The 21,183-nt window shown below is 37.6% G+C and overlaps 1 protein-coding gene across 1 annotated transcript in view; it reads left to right on the top strand.

Moving 5' to 3' along the window:
• RTTN (rotatin) overlaps positions 1–21,183 on the top strand; it is a 151,885-nt gene that overhangs the window by 79,020 nt on the left and 51,682 nt on the right. The window contains exons 29-34 of the mRNA XM_074944710.1: positions 233–361; positions 1,866–1,973; positions 5,826–5,984; positions 10,129–10,200; positions 15,368–15,560; positions 17,337–17,419. Of these exons, the coding sequence (XP_074800811.1) occupies positions 233–361; positions 1,866–1,973; positions 5,826–5,984; positions 10,129–10,200; positions 15,368–15,560; positions 17,337–17,419 (744 nt within the window). The remainder of the gene's footprint in view (positions 1–232; positions 362–1,865; positions 1,974–5,825; positions 5,985–10,128; positions 10,201–15,367; positions 15,561–17,336; positions 17,420–21,183) is intronic.

Here is a 21,183-nt window from a genome sequence, read left to right as displayed (position 1 = left end):
GGACATTGAACACTGGGGTACAGCCATAACACAAACGAACCTCTGACCAAGTAGCTTATAGAAATGTAAGATATTCCTAAAATTGCAGGTAAAGGCTGCTATTTACACGTAGTCATGATTTAAATTAACTGAAATCTGCAGGACTGTTTGTATTTATCTATGTATTCCTCATAGTTAAGCCACCATGAAATTATGTTGCTTTATTTTATTTTTATTTTTTATTTTATTACAGGTCATCTCATCTTTTTATGTTGAATGGGGAGGAAATGCTATGTCCTTCATGGGCAAAGGCGTCACAAAGAGCACAGTGCTTTGCTTGCTTCACTTGTCCCATGAAATGATGGCTCAAGCCAAAAATATGGTGAGAGCTGCCCTTAGTTTGTCATCTGTGTGATTAAAGCATTTACGCGTTGTTACTGACAGAGTTCAAACATACAGTCTATTTTTGCTTGACTTTAGAGAGCAGAAAATTGAATTTTAACTGATGTTTTCCTTGGAAATGTGATGCTTTAAATTACTGAATTTGAACTCTAGGGAATGCTAATATCACTATTTTAAGTGTACCACATATACTAGCTAAGGTCCAATTCTGCTAACCTTACTTACTGAGCAGTATCACCCTGCAAGTAGTCCTTCTGATTTAAGAGGAAGTACTTGCAGAATGAGGTACTACTCAAAGACAAGGATGGTAAATCAGGACTAAAAGTATGGTATTTACTTCTAAAATATTTTTGTAATAAGTATAGTGTCTTCAAAATTATTTTAAGTGAGGTTACTTCTGGTGCTTGGAAATGGTACGGTTGAAAAAAAAAACAAAAACTTGATTTGCCCAACAGTTCTGGAAATAAAGGTTCTTTTAATAGAATGCTGCACAATATTAGAACTTTCTTATGGTAGTGTTGATGTACAAGATGCTGATTCAAGTCCTGAAACATGTTCTTAATGTTAAATGTGTGAGTGAGTCCTATTAAATTTAAGACTGTGCTTAAGCTTTGTGCTATATCAGAGCCTAAATAAACACATTGAGGTTCTGGACTCTTCTATTAAATATCTTACATCTTTGTGCAGATGTAGATAAGCACCTAAGCAATTTTATAGATTGTGAAAAATTAAACTGGCCATACTCCTACTAATGAGTATGGTTTCATTTTCTTTAATTAAATCCTCATAATGTAACGTCCAAATGTGCTTGTGACCATATTCTGCAAATTTCAGTTTTTTAGGGTTAAGAGTAAGGTGGAAGTCATGGTCCTGAGCTTAAACTGGCTAAAAACAATGCCAGAATTTTACTATAATTCATTTTGGGAGATTAAAATTGAGTATAGGAATGCTCTCTGTTAAGACTGAAAAAAATTTAGTTCACACTGGGTGCAAATAGCAGATGTCTTTAATTCTGCTACTCATATTGCATTGTATTTTACTCTGGAAATAGCCCCAATAAAATCAAGGGGGCTCCTGGTGAAGTAAAGTACTACACAGTTCAAGGATAGTAAAGTTAGTGTCTTGGATAGCACTTCTCACTTGTGCAGCTAATCGACAGAATTAAGCTGTGACCCTTTCCTCTTAGCTCAGCGTTTATTTTTCTTTGTTAATTTAGAAACCATTATACCATATTAAGACAATAGTCTTGTCTTACAGACAAGTACATTTTTAATTTTAATTCCGTTTATAATGCAAAAAGTGTTTTATACCATACAGTAATATTGTTAAGCTTTATAGTTTGCCTCCAGAATCTTTGCCATACAATACTTGTGCTTTGTACTGAAATAAAGGGGAAAAAAATTAGCTTATATAGTTGGAGGGCAGAGTTAATTTGAACAGTTACTGTCTGAAACAAATCCTTTTCATTTTTTTTTTCTGATCAGGACTGGGTGTCTCTCTGGTTCTTGCCTTATGATAAAAGTGAAGAGCAAGTTCCTTCTCGGCTTGGTCTGGCATGGCTAGTTCCATTATGGGTAGATAGAGATCCTGAGGTTAGTGTACTCTGGCATAAAACTGTTGCTCCAAGTTTAAGAAACAAATGTATTACAAATCTAAAAACTATGTTTAATATTGAGACTTAACTAACTTGTCATAATTTTAAATGTGTGTTTTAAAAAAGTATTCTAAAGAATAATTGCTGTTAGAATGTTTCTGTCAAAGCATCTTAAAACAAATCCCTATCCTCTTAAAAAAAATTAATCGTGTGATTAATTGTGCTGTTAATAATAGAATACCATTTATTTAGATATTTTTGGATGTTTTCTACATTTTCAAATTGATTTCAGTTACAACACATAATACAAAGTGTACAGTGCTCACTTTATATTTATTTTTGATTACAAATATTTGCACTGTAAAAAACAAAAGAAATAGTATATTTCAATTCACCTAATACAAGTACTATAGTGCAATCTCTTTATAATGAAAGTTGAACTTACAAATGTAGAATTATGTACAAAATATAACTGCATTCAGAAATAAAACAATGTAAAACTTTAAAACCTACAAGTCCATTCAGTCCTACTTCAGCCAATCGCTCAGACAAACAAGATTGGTTACACTTTGCAGGAGATAATGCTGCCCACGTCTTGTTTACAATGTCACCTGCAAGCGAGAACAGGATTCGCATGGCACTGTTGTAGCCGGCATTGCAAGATATTTAGGTGCCAGATGCGCTAAAGATTCATATGTCCCTTCATGCTTCAACCACCTTTCCAGAAGACGTGTCCATGCTGATAACGGGTTCTGCACGATAACGATCCAAAGCAGAGCAGACCGACGCATGTTTATTTTCATCATCTGAGTCAGATGCCACCAGCAGAAGGTTGACTTTCTTTTTTGGTAGTTCGGGTTCTGTAGTTTCCGCATTGGAGTGTTGCTCTTTTAAGACTTCTGAAAGCATTCTGCACATCTCGTCTCTCTCAGATTTTGGAAGGCACTTCAGATTCTTAAACCTTGGGTCGAGTGTGTTAGAAATCTCACATTGGTACCTTCTTTGTGTTTTGTCAAATCAGCTGTGACACTGTTCTTAACACGAACATGTGCTGGATCATCATCCGAGACTGCTATAACACGAAATATATGGCAGAATGCAGGTAAAACAGAACAGGACACATACTGTTCTCCCCCAAGGAGTTCAGTCACAAATTTAATTAATTCATTATTTTTTTTACGAGCGTCATCAGCATGGAAGCATGTCCTCTGGAATGGTGGCCGAAGCATGAAGGGGCATACGAATATTTAGCATATCTGTACTGAGAGGTCAGATATGGAGTGAAAAGTGTTCTCCCCAGGTGATATTTTTTTTGTCTTTTATCCTTTTTCTGTGAGAGTGCATTCAAGAGCGTAGTGATTGTCTTGTTTCACCCACATAGGTGTTTTTGGGGCAGTTAGTGCACTGGATGAGGTACACCACATGTCGTCATGATAAGTATGTGTAGGACTCATGGATCTCGAAAGGTGTGTTGGGGGGTGGTTATTGATCACTGTAGCATGGGAGATGATATGTTTGCAGGTTTTGCATCTGTTTTTATGGCAGGGTCTGATGCCACCTTGAATTGGTGAGTCCTGATCTGTGGGGAGCTTGCTTCTGATGTTGAGTATGGAGCGATTGTTTGAAGGCCAGAAGAGAGGGTTGGGAAAGATTTCTTTCAGAATGTGGTATCCAGAGAGTATGGGTTGTAATTGTTTAATGATAACCCATATGGGCTTCAGGGTTGGGTGGTAGGTAACAACTAGGGATGTTCAGTCAGAAGTTTTTGGTTTGTTTGTTTTTGTTTTTCCTGTGTTGAAGTGGGTTCTCTGAGTATTTGGATGGCCCATTCCATGATGGTGTCCTTGTTTAGTGAAGGCAGTTTTAAGTGTGTTAAGTTGTGTATCCTGGGTTTTCTTCTTGGAGCATATTTCCATGGTATCTGAATGCTTGACTGTAGATAACTGATTTCTTGGGGTTGTTACTAAATCTGTGAAGGTAAGAGTGGTGATCCATGAGTTTCTTGATATAGTTCCATTGTTGAAGCTGATCATGGTGTTCAGGAAGTTCATGCTGGTGTGGGACTGTTCTAGAGAGAGTTTGATGGATGAGTGGTGGTGGTTGAAGTTGTGGTGGAAATCTGTGAGGGAGTTTAGGATGTCTGTCCAGATGATACAATATCATTGATGCATCTCCGATATATCATTGGTTTTGTGGTGCATTTGACTAGATAGTCTTCCTCACGGTGGCCCATTGGGAAGTCATCCTAGTTCCTGTGGCTGATTTAAAAACAAAACAGAACACCATGTCGCCTGAGTGCAAACACTTCTTATAAAAATCACTCCATATCTGACCTCTTGGTCTTTGTCTTCAAAGGAAACCTGCACTACACCTTCATAAGACAAGACTGGGAACTTAAACTGATAACTCTGCTAGACACCAAAAATGACTTAATAAATATTTGATTTATGGCTTGTTACAACAATCTGCAACTCACTGACCCTCCTTTGTCCAACTACTATAGAGGTAAAGAGAAAAGGAGTACTTGTGGTACCTTAGAGACTAACCAATTTATTTGAGCATAAGCTTTCGTGAGCTACAGCTCACTTCATCGTTTAGTCTCTAAGGTGCCACAAGTACTCCTTTTCTTTTTGCGAATACAGACTAACACGGCTGTTACTCTGAATACTGTAGAGGTGTTAACTGCCCATTGAATTGTCTCTTACAATGTGAGTTAACTCCTTATCGGTTCCACCCTTGTATTTAGCTTTGTCATTGATTACCTTCCCCAGATCTGAAGAAGAGCTCGGCATAAGCTTGTCTCTTTCATCAACAGAAGTTGGTCCAATAAAAGATGTTATCTCAGCCACCTTGTCTCTACTAAAAAAAAGTTCCTATTAACATGACTTGCACAAAAATTTAAAGCAAATATGCTCAGATCCAAACTATCAAGAACGTTTTATTTAAAACTGATTATCTGGAACTTTACATACACAATTCCAGAACAGGCTTACTCTGAAAAGTAACTAGATAATGCCATCTCCTTACTCATCGTGTCTGCTTTCTATCTGTATTCAGTCCTATTGCCTTATTTTAGCAACTATCTTTGGTTTGATCTTTAATGGCAGTTAGATGACACTATGATGGTGGACACCAGAGATGAATCTAAATAGAAAATGTTGGGCTTGTTGCCTTTTTTTTCACAAAACGTTATGACCACATTGACGAGAGGACTATCTGAGGGGGTATTTTGTATTTTACAGTTTGGGTAACAAGGTGTTCATGAACAACTCACTCTCCATCTTTAGTCAGGGATACAGTCATAGTAAACTACTTACAAAACAGCGTATAAACAGCTTTAATCAGCCAGGTTTCAAGTCTAGTTTAAATACTGGTGCCATTTACAATTAAAAAGAATAGTCAGGTGTTGTTCTTTCATCTGACATATTTACAGATGTTTGTAGGCTTCAGATAAGGGATCTGCATCCATTTTCCTGCTGAGCAGTTAATATTTATACTTGTTAATGAAAATATATATACAGAAAAATGCTCCTTTTATATAGTGTTACAAAAATAGAGGTGTGCACAGCCCTGAGACCACTTAAAGATGTTCACATATGTTTTCAGCTTTGTAGGCATGCCTGATCTGTTCGTTAGGTGGAGAGAATTATCTCATCCAAATACTGAAAGCTATGTTGTCGGTCTTTTATATGCTCTTGTGTGATAATACAAGTAATTCATTAGTAGCTGTTCAAGAGAATTTAGAGATAATGAAGACTGCATGCTTCATTATAAAGGTTTAAGAATGAATTATGAAATATTAACATTTCATACAATGAAATACAGCTTCTTTCTTGCTAAAATGTTCCAGGTAAGGTTCACCTCCCTTGGAATCGGATCAGCTCTTACATCTCTTGAATTAGGGTGCATTGCTTTAGCAGAGAGCTGTCAGAACATTTCAGGAGGGTTATGGGGAACAGTGATAAACATTCTTCTGGACCAATCAGAATGTAGCATGGTACGCAGAGAGGTATGTCTTTGTTTGTCCTCCTATTGTCCATGAATACACATTTCTCTTATGAATGTATCTTCAAGGGAAAAAGTAGTACAAGATGCTTCCTTTGTAAGCTGTTACTGAGAGGAAAGCTTCCAAGACTTTCTCAGGTGGCACAACATTCCTGCTGCCTTGTAAGTTAAATGCTACCTAATGAAATACATCTTTTTCTTGTCTTGTCTTAGCATTCGCTTGAAAAGCACCAGAGACATGACTACTAATGTAAAGCAGAAGTAATTTGTTTCAGTGATATGCTAGTCTCAGTGGGGTCATAAAAATAATGAGTTGCACACAAAGATACTGTCTGCTGTTACTTTATTTAACCTTATAAGAATAATCTCTAGCCATTCTTGCTATACATTTTTAAAGCATCTTGAATTCTAGACTGCAAATGGTTTTAAGTTCATTTTGATATGGTATATAATGCAGGGGCTTTTCTTGTCTGCTTTTCTCCATGTTAAAAGAAATTAAAGGTTGGGTTCACTTTATGCTCATTACTTAACTTTGTACATTAAACTGTATTTTTCTTTTATATAGAAAAGTGTATCAAAATACTAATTGGTAATAAGTGACATATATGTGCTACAGATTGTAAATTAGAATCTTAATCCTCTGCAGTTCGAGACCACTTTCACATTGGTAGCACACCACAGCACTGTGTAAAATAAGCTATTAAATTATACGTACAATTTGTATTTGTCATCCAGTAGCTGCTTACTTAATTTAAATAGTTTAAAAAAGCACTCTAGAGGTCTGTCTTTTCACATGTTATTCAATGGGTGGTTTCTAAGCAACAAAAACTGCAAGGTGATGACTAGTAGTTTGTCTATTGCTACCTAAGAACACCATGATACTCAAATATAAAGCAAACTTGTGTACGCTTTCAAAACCAGTGTATGCTACTGGTCTCTGTTGCAAATTCTGGAATATGCTCAAATTTTATTTATACGTTGACAGTTTAAGGTTGATGCACAATTCATGAATAAGCATCAGAGGTATATTTTTGTCCAGCGTAGCAGGTATATATAATACAATAAGCATCTCACCTTAAATAGAAAATTCTTATTTCTTGTTTGTTGATAAACCCATTCCCAGGATACCTCCCATGGACTGGGAGGAAGCCTTATGAACAGTTCAGCGATTGAGCTGTAGGATGATGAAATCACAGAAGTGTAGGTCTGGGGGGACGTTTAGAGGTCATCAAGTCCAGCCTTCGGTGCTGAGGCAGGATCAAGTAAAACCTAGTGCATTCCTAGAGAGGTGTTTGTCCAACCTGTTCTTAAAAAATCCATTGATGAGGATTCCACAACCTCCCTTGGAAGCCTGTTCCAGGCCTTAACTTTCTAACTATAAGGGTAGTTTTCCCTAATATCTAACCTAAATCTCCCTTGCTGCAGGGTTAAGCCCATTATTTCTTGTCCTACCTTTTAGTGGATATGGAGAACAATTGATCACCATCCTCTTTATAACAGCCTCTAACATATTTGAAGACTGTTATAAGGTTCCTGCCTCCCCCTTCAGTCTTCTTTTCTCAAGCCTAAGCATGCCTAGTTTCTTAACTTTCCTCATAGGCCATGTTTTCTAAACCTCTTATAATTTTTGTTGCTCTCCCATAGAATCTATCTCCAAATTCTCCACATCATTTTTAAAGTGTAGAGCCCCAAACTGGACATAGTACTCCAGCTGAGGCCTTTCCAGCGCTAAGTAGAGAGGACAGTTACCTCCCGGATATTATGCACAACACTGCTGTTAATGTACTCCAGAATAATATTAGCCTCTTTCACTACTGTGTCACATTGTTGGCTGATATTCAGTTTGTGATTTGTTATAACAGGTCTTTTTCTGCAGTATTACCACCTAAGCCAGTTATTCCCCATTGTATAGTTGGGAATTGGGTTTTCCCTTCCTAAGTGTAGTACTTTGGCACTTGTCTTTATTGAGTTTCACCTTGTTGATTTCACATCAATTCTCTAATTTGTCAAGGTAATTTTGAATTCTTATCCTATCCTCAAAAGTGCGTGCAACCCCTCTGAGCTTGGTGTCATCCACAAATTTGATAAGCCTACTCTCCACTCCATTATCCATTCATTAGTGAAAATATTGAATAGTACTAGACCCAATACTAACCCCTGTGGGACACCCTAGATACGCCCTCTGTTTGGTAGTGAGTCATTGATAACTACTCTGAGTGTAGTCTGTCAACCAATTTTGCGCCCATCTTATAATCATTTCACCTTGATAGTATTTCCCTGATTTGCTCATGAAAATATCATGTGGGACTGTGTCAAAAGCCTTACTAAAATCAAGATGTATCAGGTCTACTGGTTCCCCTTATTCCTTAAGCCTGTAACCCTGTCAAAGAAAGAAATTAGGTTGGTTTGCCATGATTTCTTCTTTACAAATCCATGCTGGCTATTCCTTGTAACCCTACTGTCCGCATGGTCCTTACAAATTGATAGTTGAATATTTTGTTCCAGTTTCTTTCCAGGTATAAAAATTAGACTGACTGGTTTATAATGTTCTGGTTGTCTTTGTTCCGCTTTTTGAAGATAGGTGCTATGTTTGTCCTTCTCCAGTCCTCTTGAACCTCACCGACCTCCATGACTTCTCAAAAATAAATTACTAATGGTTCTAAAATTGCTTAAATACCCTAGGATGAATTTCATCAGGACTTGCTGACTTCATTACATCTAACTTACCTAAACATACTTTCACCTGTTCTTTCCCTATTTTCGCTTGTGTTCCTTTTCCCTTGTTGTTAATATTAATTGTGTTGAGTATCTGGTCAGCATTAACTTCTTTAGTGAAGGCTGAAGCAATATAGGCATTAAGAAATTCAGCCTTCTTGAAATGAATGTATAGGTTTGTTCTGATATCTCAGCTCAGAGCTAGACACACTCATCCAAACGGGGCTGAATCTGTGAACCATTTATGAATTTAATGTAACACACTTCTCAATTTAAAATGAAATAGTAATTTTCCTTATCTGTTTTCCCTGTAGCCATAATAAAGCTTTGAACTGCATGAGTCACCTTCTATTGAAAAATAGAGCTAGGAATGTTCAGCCAATCATTTATATCTTTTAGTTGTGTTGAAAGAGTTTAAAATAACATCTGTAAATGTCTTTTCAGTTTGCTTCAGTGACCACAGTGCAACCAAGATGTAGTTAGATTCAAGCTTTATAACTAAGTTTTAAGACATTAAAAAACACTTCAGCCAAACATTTACTTAACAAATTACCTATTCCAAATAAAACCACTTGTGAGCATTGCTGCACAAAAAAAGCTTTCAAGGAGTTTAAACCTCTCATATTGTAAAACTTAATGCTCACATCATCATAGAGCTGTTGGGATCATCTTTTATTGTATTTTCTAAAATGATTCAATGACACTAGATAGAATTATTTCACATTTTATCATTGAACACATTGTTTAAAATATGCCCTAGATATTTAAAGGGGAAAACTTAAGTGGTATTGGCACTGTGTTGTTTGTGTGGCAGCATGTGTTTGGTGCTGCACAAAAAAAGATACTGTCCTGCACCAGTGATCTTACAATATAAACAAAAATAGTCAAGCACATAAATGCATTGAGGGTGATTGTTGAAGGACTTCGCTGAAGTGCAGTGTCTTAAAAAGAGTCAACTTGAAATCTACTCATTCTTTTTTAAGTTTAAAGTAGTTTGTTTCTACACTGACCCACACTTCCTCTGCCTTTTTTGATGTGTTTACAATCTCATTTCCCTGTTCTTTTAAAATATTTTTCTCTTTACTGCTGCTCTGTAAAATCTACACAAACATTATATTGGGAAAACAGTTAAACTGCTGTACAAAATGCTTTTAGTTTCCCAAAGTAAAGATTTTTTTTTCCTCTAATGTCTTTGTTTGAGTAGTTTTAGGTGTTTGTGATTTTTAAGGTGACTGTGTGCCTTTTAAACTTTCTAGAAGCTTGAAATTTGAAACAGCCTCAGTAATATTTAAGGCAGCGGGGTGACTTGCTGATTAACATATCAGTTTGACCTATGCTTTTGCTTTTAGAGTGCTGTTGGATCTGGTTACTTTGCTTTGTTTAGCTGCTGCAGCAAGATGGCAGTATCGATGCTTTCATTTCTTTTTTTTTAGGCTGCTTTTATTCTTCAGAACCTTCTTGTAATCCCAATGCCAACTGAAGAAGTGAAAGATTGTGCTTGGCAGGTGAGTGACTACATTTTAGTAAGAAAAGTCCATGTGGTAGAAGTAGATTAATTGAAATTAAAGTAATTTTGCATCCTCAGATATTTATTGCATGTAAGTATAAGTGAAAGAAATCATTCTGTGTAGCTGTCAGAACTGATTCAGGTATTTTTCAAGAGAAATATATGAATATTCATATTCTTTTCATGTTTTCAGTTAGAGTTGGAGAGAAAAAATATCTTTTTGTTTAACTATATGGAATGCAATATACAAAGTGTAGCTGATAGTGATATTATGTAACATGAGTAATTCAGATTCCTTGAGACATATTAGTAATTTGTTTTGGCCAAACTCAGAATGTGATATTACTTAGGTAGGGGGGAAAAGACCCCTTTGGGCATATATTTTAATACATTATAAAACATCTTAAAAGTATCAGTAGGTGGAAACAAAGTCATCATTTTTTACCCCCCCCCCCCAAAAAAAAAAAAAAGGGTGGGGATCATGCTGTGTAAATAACCTTGGTCGCTCTTTTAAAATTTCAAGCGCCTCTGTATATTCCAGCTTGTGGGATATGGTACGCCTGGTGTTGAGATGTGGAACTGCCTTGAAAAGCCATGCTCATTAGTGGGTGCATGAGAGGCCTTGCATGAGGGTGATGTCTTTTCCCTTCTCTGTTGAGGGACTGCACCCTTCAACCACCTCAGTTCTTCGCCATCCTCAAAGACAGTGAGCAGATCTCACCTTTGTGTTCTTAGACTAGACCTTCCCTTATCCTAGGGTAAGATTTTCTTGTAAACATTTAGAGTGGCACAATGTAGAGTTCTTCCCTTGTCCCAGGGGTCTTTAGCCCCTTAACAGGACCATTTTGAGCCCAGAACCACATAAGGACTTCAAGAGGTACATTTCCTACCTGGTGATCATATCAAAAAGAGACACTCACATTCAGTGCCTTCTGTGGCTGGGTGAGACCTACTTGGAAAGTCAGTATGCAGTTTATATGCCTTTACTTGCTGTGCCATAAGAGAGAGAGAGATGCTTGAGGCTTCAGTCCCATCTAGTTCTCAATGTATATAGCCTGGTACTCTGATGGGCTCATTGAGGGTGCAGAGACCAGCCTCCATGCCAGCGTCTTGTTACATACGACCCAAGATACACTTTCCACTTTGGCTTCAGTGCTGCCTTCTGTTACTGGCTTGAAACCAGAATCTCTTTGGCCTTATATTTAGAGCAAAGCCCTTACCCAACACCACTGGTGCTGGCTAAATCTAAAGCAGAATCAAAGAACAAACCCTCATTGCCTATTAAGTTCTCAGTAGCCTTGGTGATACTGGAGAAGTGCCCATCTGAGCACCTACTCCTTATTTTGAACCATTGAACCTGTGTAGCACTGACTCCCTCTGTTGCAGCACCACAAGCCTGCTCAGGACCCATTTGGATAAAAAGGAGAAGAGGAAGCATATGGCCCCACAAGAGAGGCAAAAACAGAACACAAAAGAGGAAGTGCCATTTCTCTCCTCTTCTGTACTCTGACCAACAAGTGATTTGAAGACATAGACAGCAGTGCTGTTGCCTCTTCTCCACACTCTTCCAGATCCAGATGTCATGACACCAATTTAACTTGGACCTCTCAAAAGTTTAGATTCTGCTAACACCTTTGATTTCTCTGTTTTGAGAATCCCCTGACTCAAACACAAGACACCAAACCTCTTCCTTTGCCTCAAATCCACACATCATCATACGGAGGCCCTCTTCAATTACTCATGTAGCCATATGTACAGCACTTGTCTTTTGGAAGTTGCAAGAAAACATCAGCACTGGTGCTAATAGCTGGTACACTCTGTTGGTACCAATGCCCTCATCAGCACCTGTCTCTCATTCTGCATAACCATAGCCTTCCTTGTCTGCACCAGTCACCCAGATCTGCAGGAAATTCTGCCTATATCTCAGGAATGGAATTGAAACTCTATCAGAGGGACCCTGCAAGACTCCTTTTTTTGAGGCACATTCAGATGGCACCTCACAAGAGGATCAACAAGGATTGAGGAGAACATTCCTATCTCTTATCTGTGGAGGCCAGAATACTATCATTGTAGTGTATCCAAAACCAAATCCACTTCATTTCATTACCGCTTTTAGGGGATGAGAACATGAAGGTAGACCCTCAAATCTGGCCCGTTTTAGTCTTTGTACATGACGGTTAAATTTAGCTGATGTACTTTTAGGCCTGGTCTACACTAAAAAGTTAGTTGACCAAGCTACATCACTCAGGGTTGTGAAAAAAATCGACATTCCTGAGGAACATAATTAAGCTGATCTAACCCCCAGTGTAGGCAGATCTAGCTTGATGGAAGAATTCTTCTATCTACCTAGTTACCTCCTCTTGAGGAGGTGGATTACCTATGCCAGTGGAAGAAGCCCTCCCATTGGCATAGGTAGCGTCTACATTGAAGAGCTACCACGGTACAGCTGCAGCATTTCAAGTGTAGACAAGCCCTTAGAGAGTTGAGAATTATAATATGAAGACATTTGCAAGAGGTAGCCATTGTAACATTTTAATATTGGTTACAAAGATTTTCACAAAAACGCTTTGTCTTTTTATAAAAGAAGTTTCAAAGGCTTAAAAGTAAGGTGTGAAAGAATCAAATCACAATATTCCAAATGAGGTGTAACGAATTTGTAACTTCTACTAGTACTGATTTGAGTTAAAGTAATTCTTATTAAGAAATGCAATTTAGCTGAAATGTCATTTGTCACTTAAGTATTCATGCTGAAAGATATTATCAAACAAGATTTCAAGGTAACTGGTTGAGTTAATACAGTAGAGAGTCAAGTCACCAATTTAAAATGTAAAATTACTACCAGGATTAAACTTTGTACTGGAAAAAAATATAGCTTCCTCCTCTCCTTGGTGTCAAGTGTAAGGTGATTTATCTGTAAACCATCTAACACAAGAACGTTCAAAAGAAAAGCTGACAAAAGGAATATGGAGGGTAGTAGGGAAAAGTGTCATAGGCATGCAGTGCATTAAGATTTTTAATCCTGAGGCAAACATTTAACAGGTTGTTAATAAAGAATGCAGCCCAGATTTTGGATGTTAATGTTTATTGCATAGTTAATGTAGTTATTTTTCTTGATGGCAGCAAGCTCTGTGTCTCCCACGTCTTTAAAATGGCATAACAAACTTTTGCCATCGGTAAAAATCAACCCATGTAATTTGATGTTGTTGGATCACAACACAGTATGTTATCTCAAGGTTGTTGAAGTCAGTGCATGCTGTGAACATAATTGGTGAAAGACTTCAGTGCTTTTTAGCACACCCCTGTGGCCATGAATGGCTTGGGACAAGGTTTTTAAACTGGCATAGGCATCTCTGGATATCAAAACTTGAACTCAGTGTCATCACATGCATTGTCTGCAAAATTCCCTGATTATGCAGAAGTTGTGGTTGATATAATTAATGCATAGTGCTGATAGCTCTGTGCATATGGAGTGCAACCCTGTAATTCATTGTTAACAATTTATACAAAGCAGAGAAGTGTTTTTCAAAGTAACTGTTGCATTCTTATTGTGTTTCAATTGGTGCAAAAGGCAAATGTTGATTATTTGGACTGTTATGTATTGATGCTACATTACGCACACTAAAAAGAAGAAAAGGTACTGCTGGGTTATTACTCAGAATAACTTTATAACCCAGAGTATACTTTGTCCTTCTAGTTTGTTACCCACTTGTTTTTCTTCCAGTTAAGCTTAAATTCTGCAGAAATTGATACGTTAGGGCCTGATTTGAGTCCCATTGATGGTGACAGGAGTCTTTCCATTGACTTAAATGGGCTATGAATCAACTTCCATGCCCTTTATATACCAAATAAAGCACCACCAATGGCAAGTTGTTTTTTCTTTCAAAGAATTTTTACAATAGTTTCTCTTAAAGCAATGTGAACTGCTATTAGGACTTCTTTTCAGAGTAAGCTTTTCTTGTAATGTGCTTTGTTTGAACGTTACTCAGTGTGAGTTCCATTGTCAAGTAATTCTTAATTATTTTTTACAGTAAGTTCAAATTAGGTCTAGTGAAATCTAGTTGAATGTTAAGTTCATTACATATCATGTTGGGAAAATATTTTTAATCTAAGAAGTCACTGTAATAGTCTTAGATTGGAAACAGTCCTGTTAAGTCTTTTTCAAAAGGTGTAACACAAGTCTTCAGATTTATTTTTTTCTAAATTCACTGCCTAAAAATGAGTGCTTTAGAAACTTCTTGGCTTAAAATCATTCCCTATCCCTCCTTGTAGCCTTATATTTATTTAGCTGTGTCAGATTTTCTCTTACTGTTCGGTATATTTTATTTTCTGAATAGGTTTATATTTCTTATTGGATTGGAATGAATGGCTACATCTTAGTGTTTCTGTAGCTTCAATCAGTGTCTAATTTGTTCAGGATACTTATGTTTAGGGGCAGAGAAATTAAGTATATGAGAGTGCTGTGAAGGTGCAATGTCCTTTAGTGGATCTGCTGTCACCCCTGAACTCTTAATATTATTTTTATTGTTAAGTAAGGAACTTTCTCGGTAAAGAGTATTATGTGCATTGTAGCGTATGCCCTCTCAGTGCATGGTTTAGCAGCAGCATCTATTGGCTTCTGAGCCAAGATTTCTATGATTCCTTAAGTTATTTTAGCAACTTTAGCTTTGCTCAAAGCTGCTCCTTTTTCCCCTTTGAAATGAACTGTCAGTCGCTATCTATGAATAGAATTAAATGAGAAATTATAACAACTTTCTAGAGGCTTATTGTAAAGCTATCTTGATGATCTATACAGGATCAAACACAGATTGAGATTCATACTTATAATTAGCCACCAGAAGTCTAGCTGTTTAACAGTTAAGTTATTTTAAAACAACCAGTTTTTTTATTACTACTTGTGATTTACAAAAAAGTCCTAAAACTGCATTCATTTGTGATGAATGCTTACAAACCCATACAATGTGTGACTGAACACGTTGCCATGATACGGAACTTGTTTGTTTGTTTGTTTGTTTGTTTGTTTTAGTTAAATATAATTTATATGGTGAGACTTTTCTTCAGATAGACTGTATAGAAAAGTTTTGGGCTTTGTTTCCCCCATGGGGGAGTATGTTTTGTAATGTAGATTCCTGTAAAGAAATACATTTTGATTACCCTGGTTTCCTCAGGGGCCTTGTGTACATGATGAAGAGTCTGGTCTGTCTCAGGTAGGAAAACCTGCCCTTCAGGCTCTATTATATCATTGCCACTTCTATGAACATTTGAATCAGATGGTGAAGCACTGTTACCTAGGTCGATACACATTTGATTTGAATTGTTCCGTGGGAGAAAGCTGCATGGCAGAGAAAAATGGCATAAATGGTAAGTGACATTATTTATAACTTCATAATAACTTTATAATAATGTTTTTAAGCCAAATGCTCTTCTAGCTTGGAATTCACCTGTATGTGTTTTTACAGAACGTCGTGTTTATTCATTGCAACTGTCATTTTAAATTGAATGTATAGTTAAAGTTGTGTGTGTTATAAAGTTAGAATTGTTGGTCTCTTAAAGATGTAAGAATGAAAATTTCAGTTCATCTACTCCAGTATCCTAGAGACAATTATGTATTTTGTGTATGTGTTCATAGAAGTTATAAATGGAAAATACCTGTTAGATCATCCAGTCCATCTTCCTGCAAAAGGTAAAGATGATGGGAAAATATTTAATTTAACTTTTAAGAGGTGTGACTTTGCAGTACAATAGCAATGAGAAAGCTCAGAGAGGCATTGAATATGTGGCCGGTTCTTAAAAGTGAAGCGGCCTTCATAGCCTCTTGAGAAGGCACAACTTGTGTGTCTTAAGGCACCTCCACAGGGACTCTTTAACAGAGTGGTGCTATTCAGACTTACTCTGATATATGACATAGCAAGGAATGTTGTGTGGCGAATATAGGATATTATTCAACACCTATGGAAGTAAATTCTCTTTGTCCTCAGTGGGTGAATGATTGAACTCATACTGATGCAAGACAGGAGAGGAGAATTAGCTATAACTCCATATATAGGTTGTCCAAAACCAGGTTTGACATAGTATCTTTTTTTACTACAGCATTGCACGGACTCAGAGAATGCATGGCTAGGATCTCAGCAGTGAAATGATTATACATCACCTTGAAATTACTACTCCTTGAGCTAATTTCCTGCGGGACAGCACCCTTACATTAATGTACTTAGAACTGTTCTATACCACAGAAAGATGCTCTTCAATCAGAAACATAGTTTTGGAAAAATCTCTGTCTAAAATCATTTTAGGGTCATTGTTGACTCACTACACTTCCTCACATTACATTTCTTTGTCATTTCTCACAATAGGTTCTTCTTGGCTTATCCTATCTAGATTTCCTTAAACTATTCTATTAATTCCTTAGTGTTTGATGTGTTTTCCTTACTTACACTCTACAGTGACTTGAAAGAAGTTCACCCAAGGTGCAAAATATCTGTTTCTAAGGGAAGAAAAACCAAAACCTATCTTGGACTCTTACTGGATTTTTACTGCTGCAATTTTTAGTATTTTTTATATGTAACCATACAGCCTTGTGCTGTACAAAGCTAAGCAGAATTGGGTTTGGTAATTATTTTCATGGGAGACCTCAAAGGAAAGCCTTCTGTAGTACCATACAGTGTATTGTTGGTGACATAGTATGTTGCACTTTTCATTCCTTGATGAGCATAGTATGTTGCTCACCTTTCCTCTCTTTGCTGGAGTCCTAACGGGTGTTGGGGATTAGGAGAAGTGGTGGAGGGAACTGAGGTGGTTGGAGCACCAGGCCCAGTTTTATAGCCCCGCCCTTAGAATATTGGCATATGCCAAGGGAGGGGGTTAAGAGGGACTCATGTGCACTCCTGTGGCCACTGCTAATAAAAGTTCCACTGTCTGAGCTGCCTCCGGCTGGCACATCCCCTAAGTGGGAATAAGCAGATCCTGTCTCAAAGAACTCTGGTTACAAGTAAGTGACCTTCATTTGCTTAGTAACTTTATTTTCCTGGTTGATTATACCCACCTTCCTTTCCATGCTTTCTCTACCTTTCCCCCCATAAAAATAAAATCTTAAAACAGAATAGTTCAAAAGTTAGTTATTATTTCCTCTTTCTGCAGATTTTGATGACTCTATTAATCTTTGGAGAGTTCCATCCAGTCAAAGCCAATCTCCGAGTTCTCAGTCAACATCTGATACTATGGTAAATGCAAAAGTATTGCATGCATAGTACATTTAATATTGTTTATATAATATTTTCAAGAAAACAGACAGTAATGTAAGTGCTAAAACTGTAAAAATTGCAGAACTAAGCTAAACAATCATCAAGCTTTACACTTGTTTAGTTTTAGTAAATTGAGTAAAACCTCTGCATTTAGTCACGTATGCAAGTTCAGAAATAATGGCTTAAGTTACCCAGTTACATATGCAAGTAAACTTCAATTCTAGATCCTCTAAATCTGATGAAGTTTCCTAAAAATTATGTTGTAATTTGATCTAATGAATAAATCCAAATGAAGTTGTTCCTAGCTACTTTTTACTTTGTCCAAACTAATGGTTAATGGTTATGCCTCAGCATAACATGTCACAAAATCATGACAATGTGTCAGAATATCATTGTATGCAGGTGCAAAGTCACAACATCTTTTGGGCCCCCAAAATGTTTTTAGAATATATGAAAATTCCACAAGCAGTGTTTGCAAGACACAGGACATTAGCAAATCTCTTTCTGGCTAGAAGAATGATAGCTGCAGGACCAGACTTCAAGCATATATTATCCCTCAAGATATTAAATGTAAACCAAGAGAAATTGAAATGGATCCTCATGGCTGAAAGAAGGGATTCATAGGATCTCTGAAAAGGAAAAAAAAAATTGTATAATGTTCATATATTACCTGATGTAAGTTTTACATGTCTTGTCTACTCAGGGTTTCCTAAATGATAGGTCATGACTCCCCAGAAGGTTTTGAGATGTTGCACAAACATTTTAAGGTTAATAAAATGTAATTCAGTAAACTTAAAATGATAAAAAATAAATACAACAGAAACCCTTTAATGGTATGTACCTTGAGGTCACTCTATTGTTATAACCTGAGCACTTGAGGTGAAACTAGCTGTATGAGGAACTTAGATACCTTATTATCTAGAACTTCCAAGTAAGGCTGCATTTCAGACAGCCGCCAAAAAATGTGTCCAAAAGTATTGACAAGACCTCTCCAAAAAGATTCAGATCTGTTTTGAAAGCAGGGATGTTCGTGGTACCGATAATGGAATTAAAGGGGCACTTGGTCCACCTTGTAAAAAGACCTCAAACCTGAAAGTGAAAGATGGTACCATATTGACTGACAGGCAAAAACAATTTGACTGATGGACTGAGCATTACAAAGAACTTTATTCAGAGGATGCCATTATCTGTGATACTGCTTTAGCTGCCATTCCCCAGCTTCCAATGATGTAGGAGCTGGACAAACACCAACTCTTGAAGATGTAGAGAAGACTATCGAAGAGATTGTGCCTAGGAAAGCAGCGGGCAATGACCAGATACCTTCAGAGCTCCTAAAGGCAGGAGTGAGAAAGCTTGTGAGTGACATCTATGCACTTCTGCATGCCTGTTGGGAAGAAAGCCATATACCCCAAGATCTGAAAGATGCAAAGATAATTATATAAAAATAAAGGGGACAGGGCAGACTGCAACAACTATCAAGGGAAATCTTTGCTCAGTGTGGTTGGCAAGGTGCTTGCAAGGGTCCTGTTGAAAAGACTCCAAGTCCTTGCTGAGAGAGTCTACCCTGAGAGCGGTGTGAGTTCAGAGCTGGATGCTCCATTCCTGACACGTCCTTCACATTGCACTTGTTGCAAGAAAAAAGCTGTGAACAGGCACCTCTCTATCTAGCATTCATTGACCAACAAAAGGCCTTTGACACCGTTAGCAGGAATGGCGTCAATAAGATCCCTGTTGAAAATTGGCTATCTACAAAAGGTGCTCTCCCTATTCAAGGAGTTCCACGAGGGAATGAAGGTAACCATCCAGTATGAAAATGAAACATCATCCAAGTTTAGTATTGATACTGGTATGAAGCTGCATCTTAGCATCCACTGGCTTTGGTATCTTCTTTTCTATTCTTCTTAAGTATGCCTTTGGAAATGATCAATCTGGCATACTAATTGAATTGAGGATGTACGGCAGCTTATTTAACATCAGATGATTCCAGCATAGAAGGCATGACACTCAACTTACTATTTGGGATCATCTTTTCGCAGATGACGCTGTATTCATCTGTAATTCACCTGATGAACTGCAGGTCATGGTGAACAAGTTTTTGATGAATGCACCAAGTTTGGCATGGTGTAATCAGTATAAAAAAAACAGTTGGCTCGTTACGGAGTACCACATTCCACCTAAAATCTATGTCAATCATGAGGCTCAGGACAACATGGATCACTTCTGCTATCTCAGCTCAATTCTTACCAGCTCACTTAACCTGGATAGGGAACTTAATGCTAGAATCGGCAAAGCTTCATTTACCTTTGGCTAACTTACCTCACCTATTTGGAACAACAGGTTGCTAACCCTGAACACAAAGGTGGCTGTTTATCAGGCTTGTGTCCTTAGTACCCTCCTTTACGATTGTGAAAGCTGGTTTACGTACTCCAAGCAGGAGCAAAGATTGAGCAGTTTCCACGTCCACTGTCTTAGAAAAGTCTTTGGAGTTACTTGAGACCAAGTGGATCACCAATAACGAGATCCTTGAGAGAACCAACCTACAATCTATGCAAACTATGCGGGACTTTCACAGGCTTTGCTGGTTGGGCACATGGAGTACATGCCTCAAGATAGTCTGCTGAAGGCTGTGCTCAATGGCCAATTTAAGAACTGCCCACAACACAGAGGAAGACCAAAGCTCCGATACAGTGACAAGGTGAAGTAAGGCCTCAAGAAATTCAGCATTCCCACTGACAAGTGGGAAAATCATGCCCAGAATCGTTCAGTTTGGGGAAACCAGGTTAAGACTGGTGCAGCCACTGCAGAGAGCCATCAGAGTGCCCATGCTGAGGCCCACAGGTGAGCCAGGAAGCAGAGTATGCTTCAATCTCCATCTGGTGAGTGGACCTGTAGCCAGAGGGGAAGGTTTGTTGCTCGCATGTCAGGCTCTTTTCCCATACCATTGCTAAGCACCGCTGACAGACCAACTTTGTTGTGTTTCCTTTCATCTATCAAGATGTTGGACAGCCATCACCAGATGTGTATCTTTAAATTTGACCTTTATCTAATTAAAGGTACCAAGAGAAGATTACTCCAAGCCCAACAGGTGTCATGCTTTCCCCATCACACCTGAGAAAGAGCCTAGATGTCTTAATTGATGAGGAACTGCAGGAGCATTTATGTACAGTGCAGATTATGTCTCACTGACCCTAAGTAACTGAGAGTTGCCAGCTGGTAAACCGAATACAATGCTCTCCAGCAGGAACTGTTCTTTGATATTGTAATAGAAATAAAAAAAAATCCAAATTCTTTTCCAGAGTGCTAATCTTTGTAAACTGAAGCTGCTTTTTGTGTCAACTGGTTGAACTTCAATATTATTTATGGAGGCAACTACTGCCTCTTTTTAGTGAATCTTTAGATCTGTTGGGTTATTTTTTGACATACTGAAACATAATGGTGTTTTTTCCTTTAATGAATAATGATGGTTTTGAGTGCCACGTAATTCCTACTTTCATTAAGCTATCTTACGCCAAAGACCTTGTTAAAATGGGTTCCTAATGGTCTTAAACAAGAGTGTTATTAAATTATTGTAAATTATTTTACTGGATATGATGTCTTGTACCATAAGTTTGTCACCATCAGAGGTGATTTGTGAAGGTGATAAGATCTTTCCTTCCTAGGACAGCAGAACACTGTGAAAATGACGTTGTATTATTGTATGTGTCCTGTTTAGATAGCAGAAAAATTCTGTTTTTAAGCTTTAT

This window comes from Natator depressus, chromosome 2 (assembly GCF_965152275.1).
Source record: "Natator depressus isolate rNatDep1 chromosome 2, rNatDep2.hap1, whole genome shotgun sequence".
In the NCBI taxonomy this organism is placed as follows: Eukaryota; Metazoa; Chordata; order Testudines; family Cheloniidae; genus Natator; species Natator depressus.
Note: the sequence above shows the minus strand (reverse complement) of the source record. Positions and strands in the feature narration are given on the sequence as shown.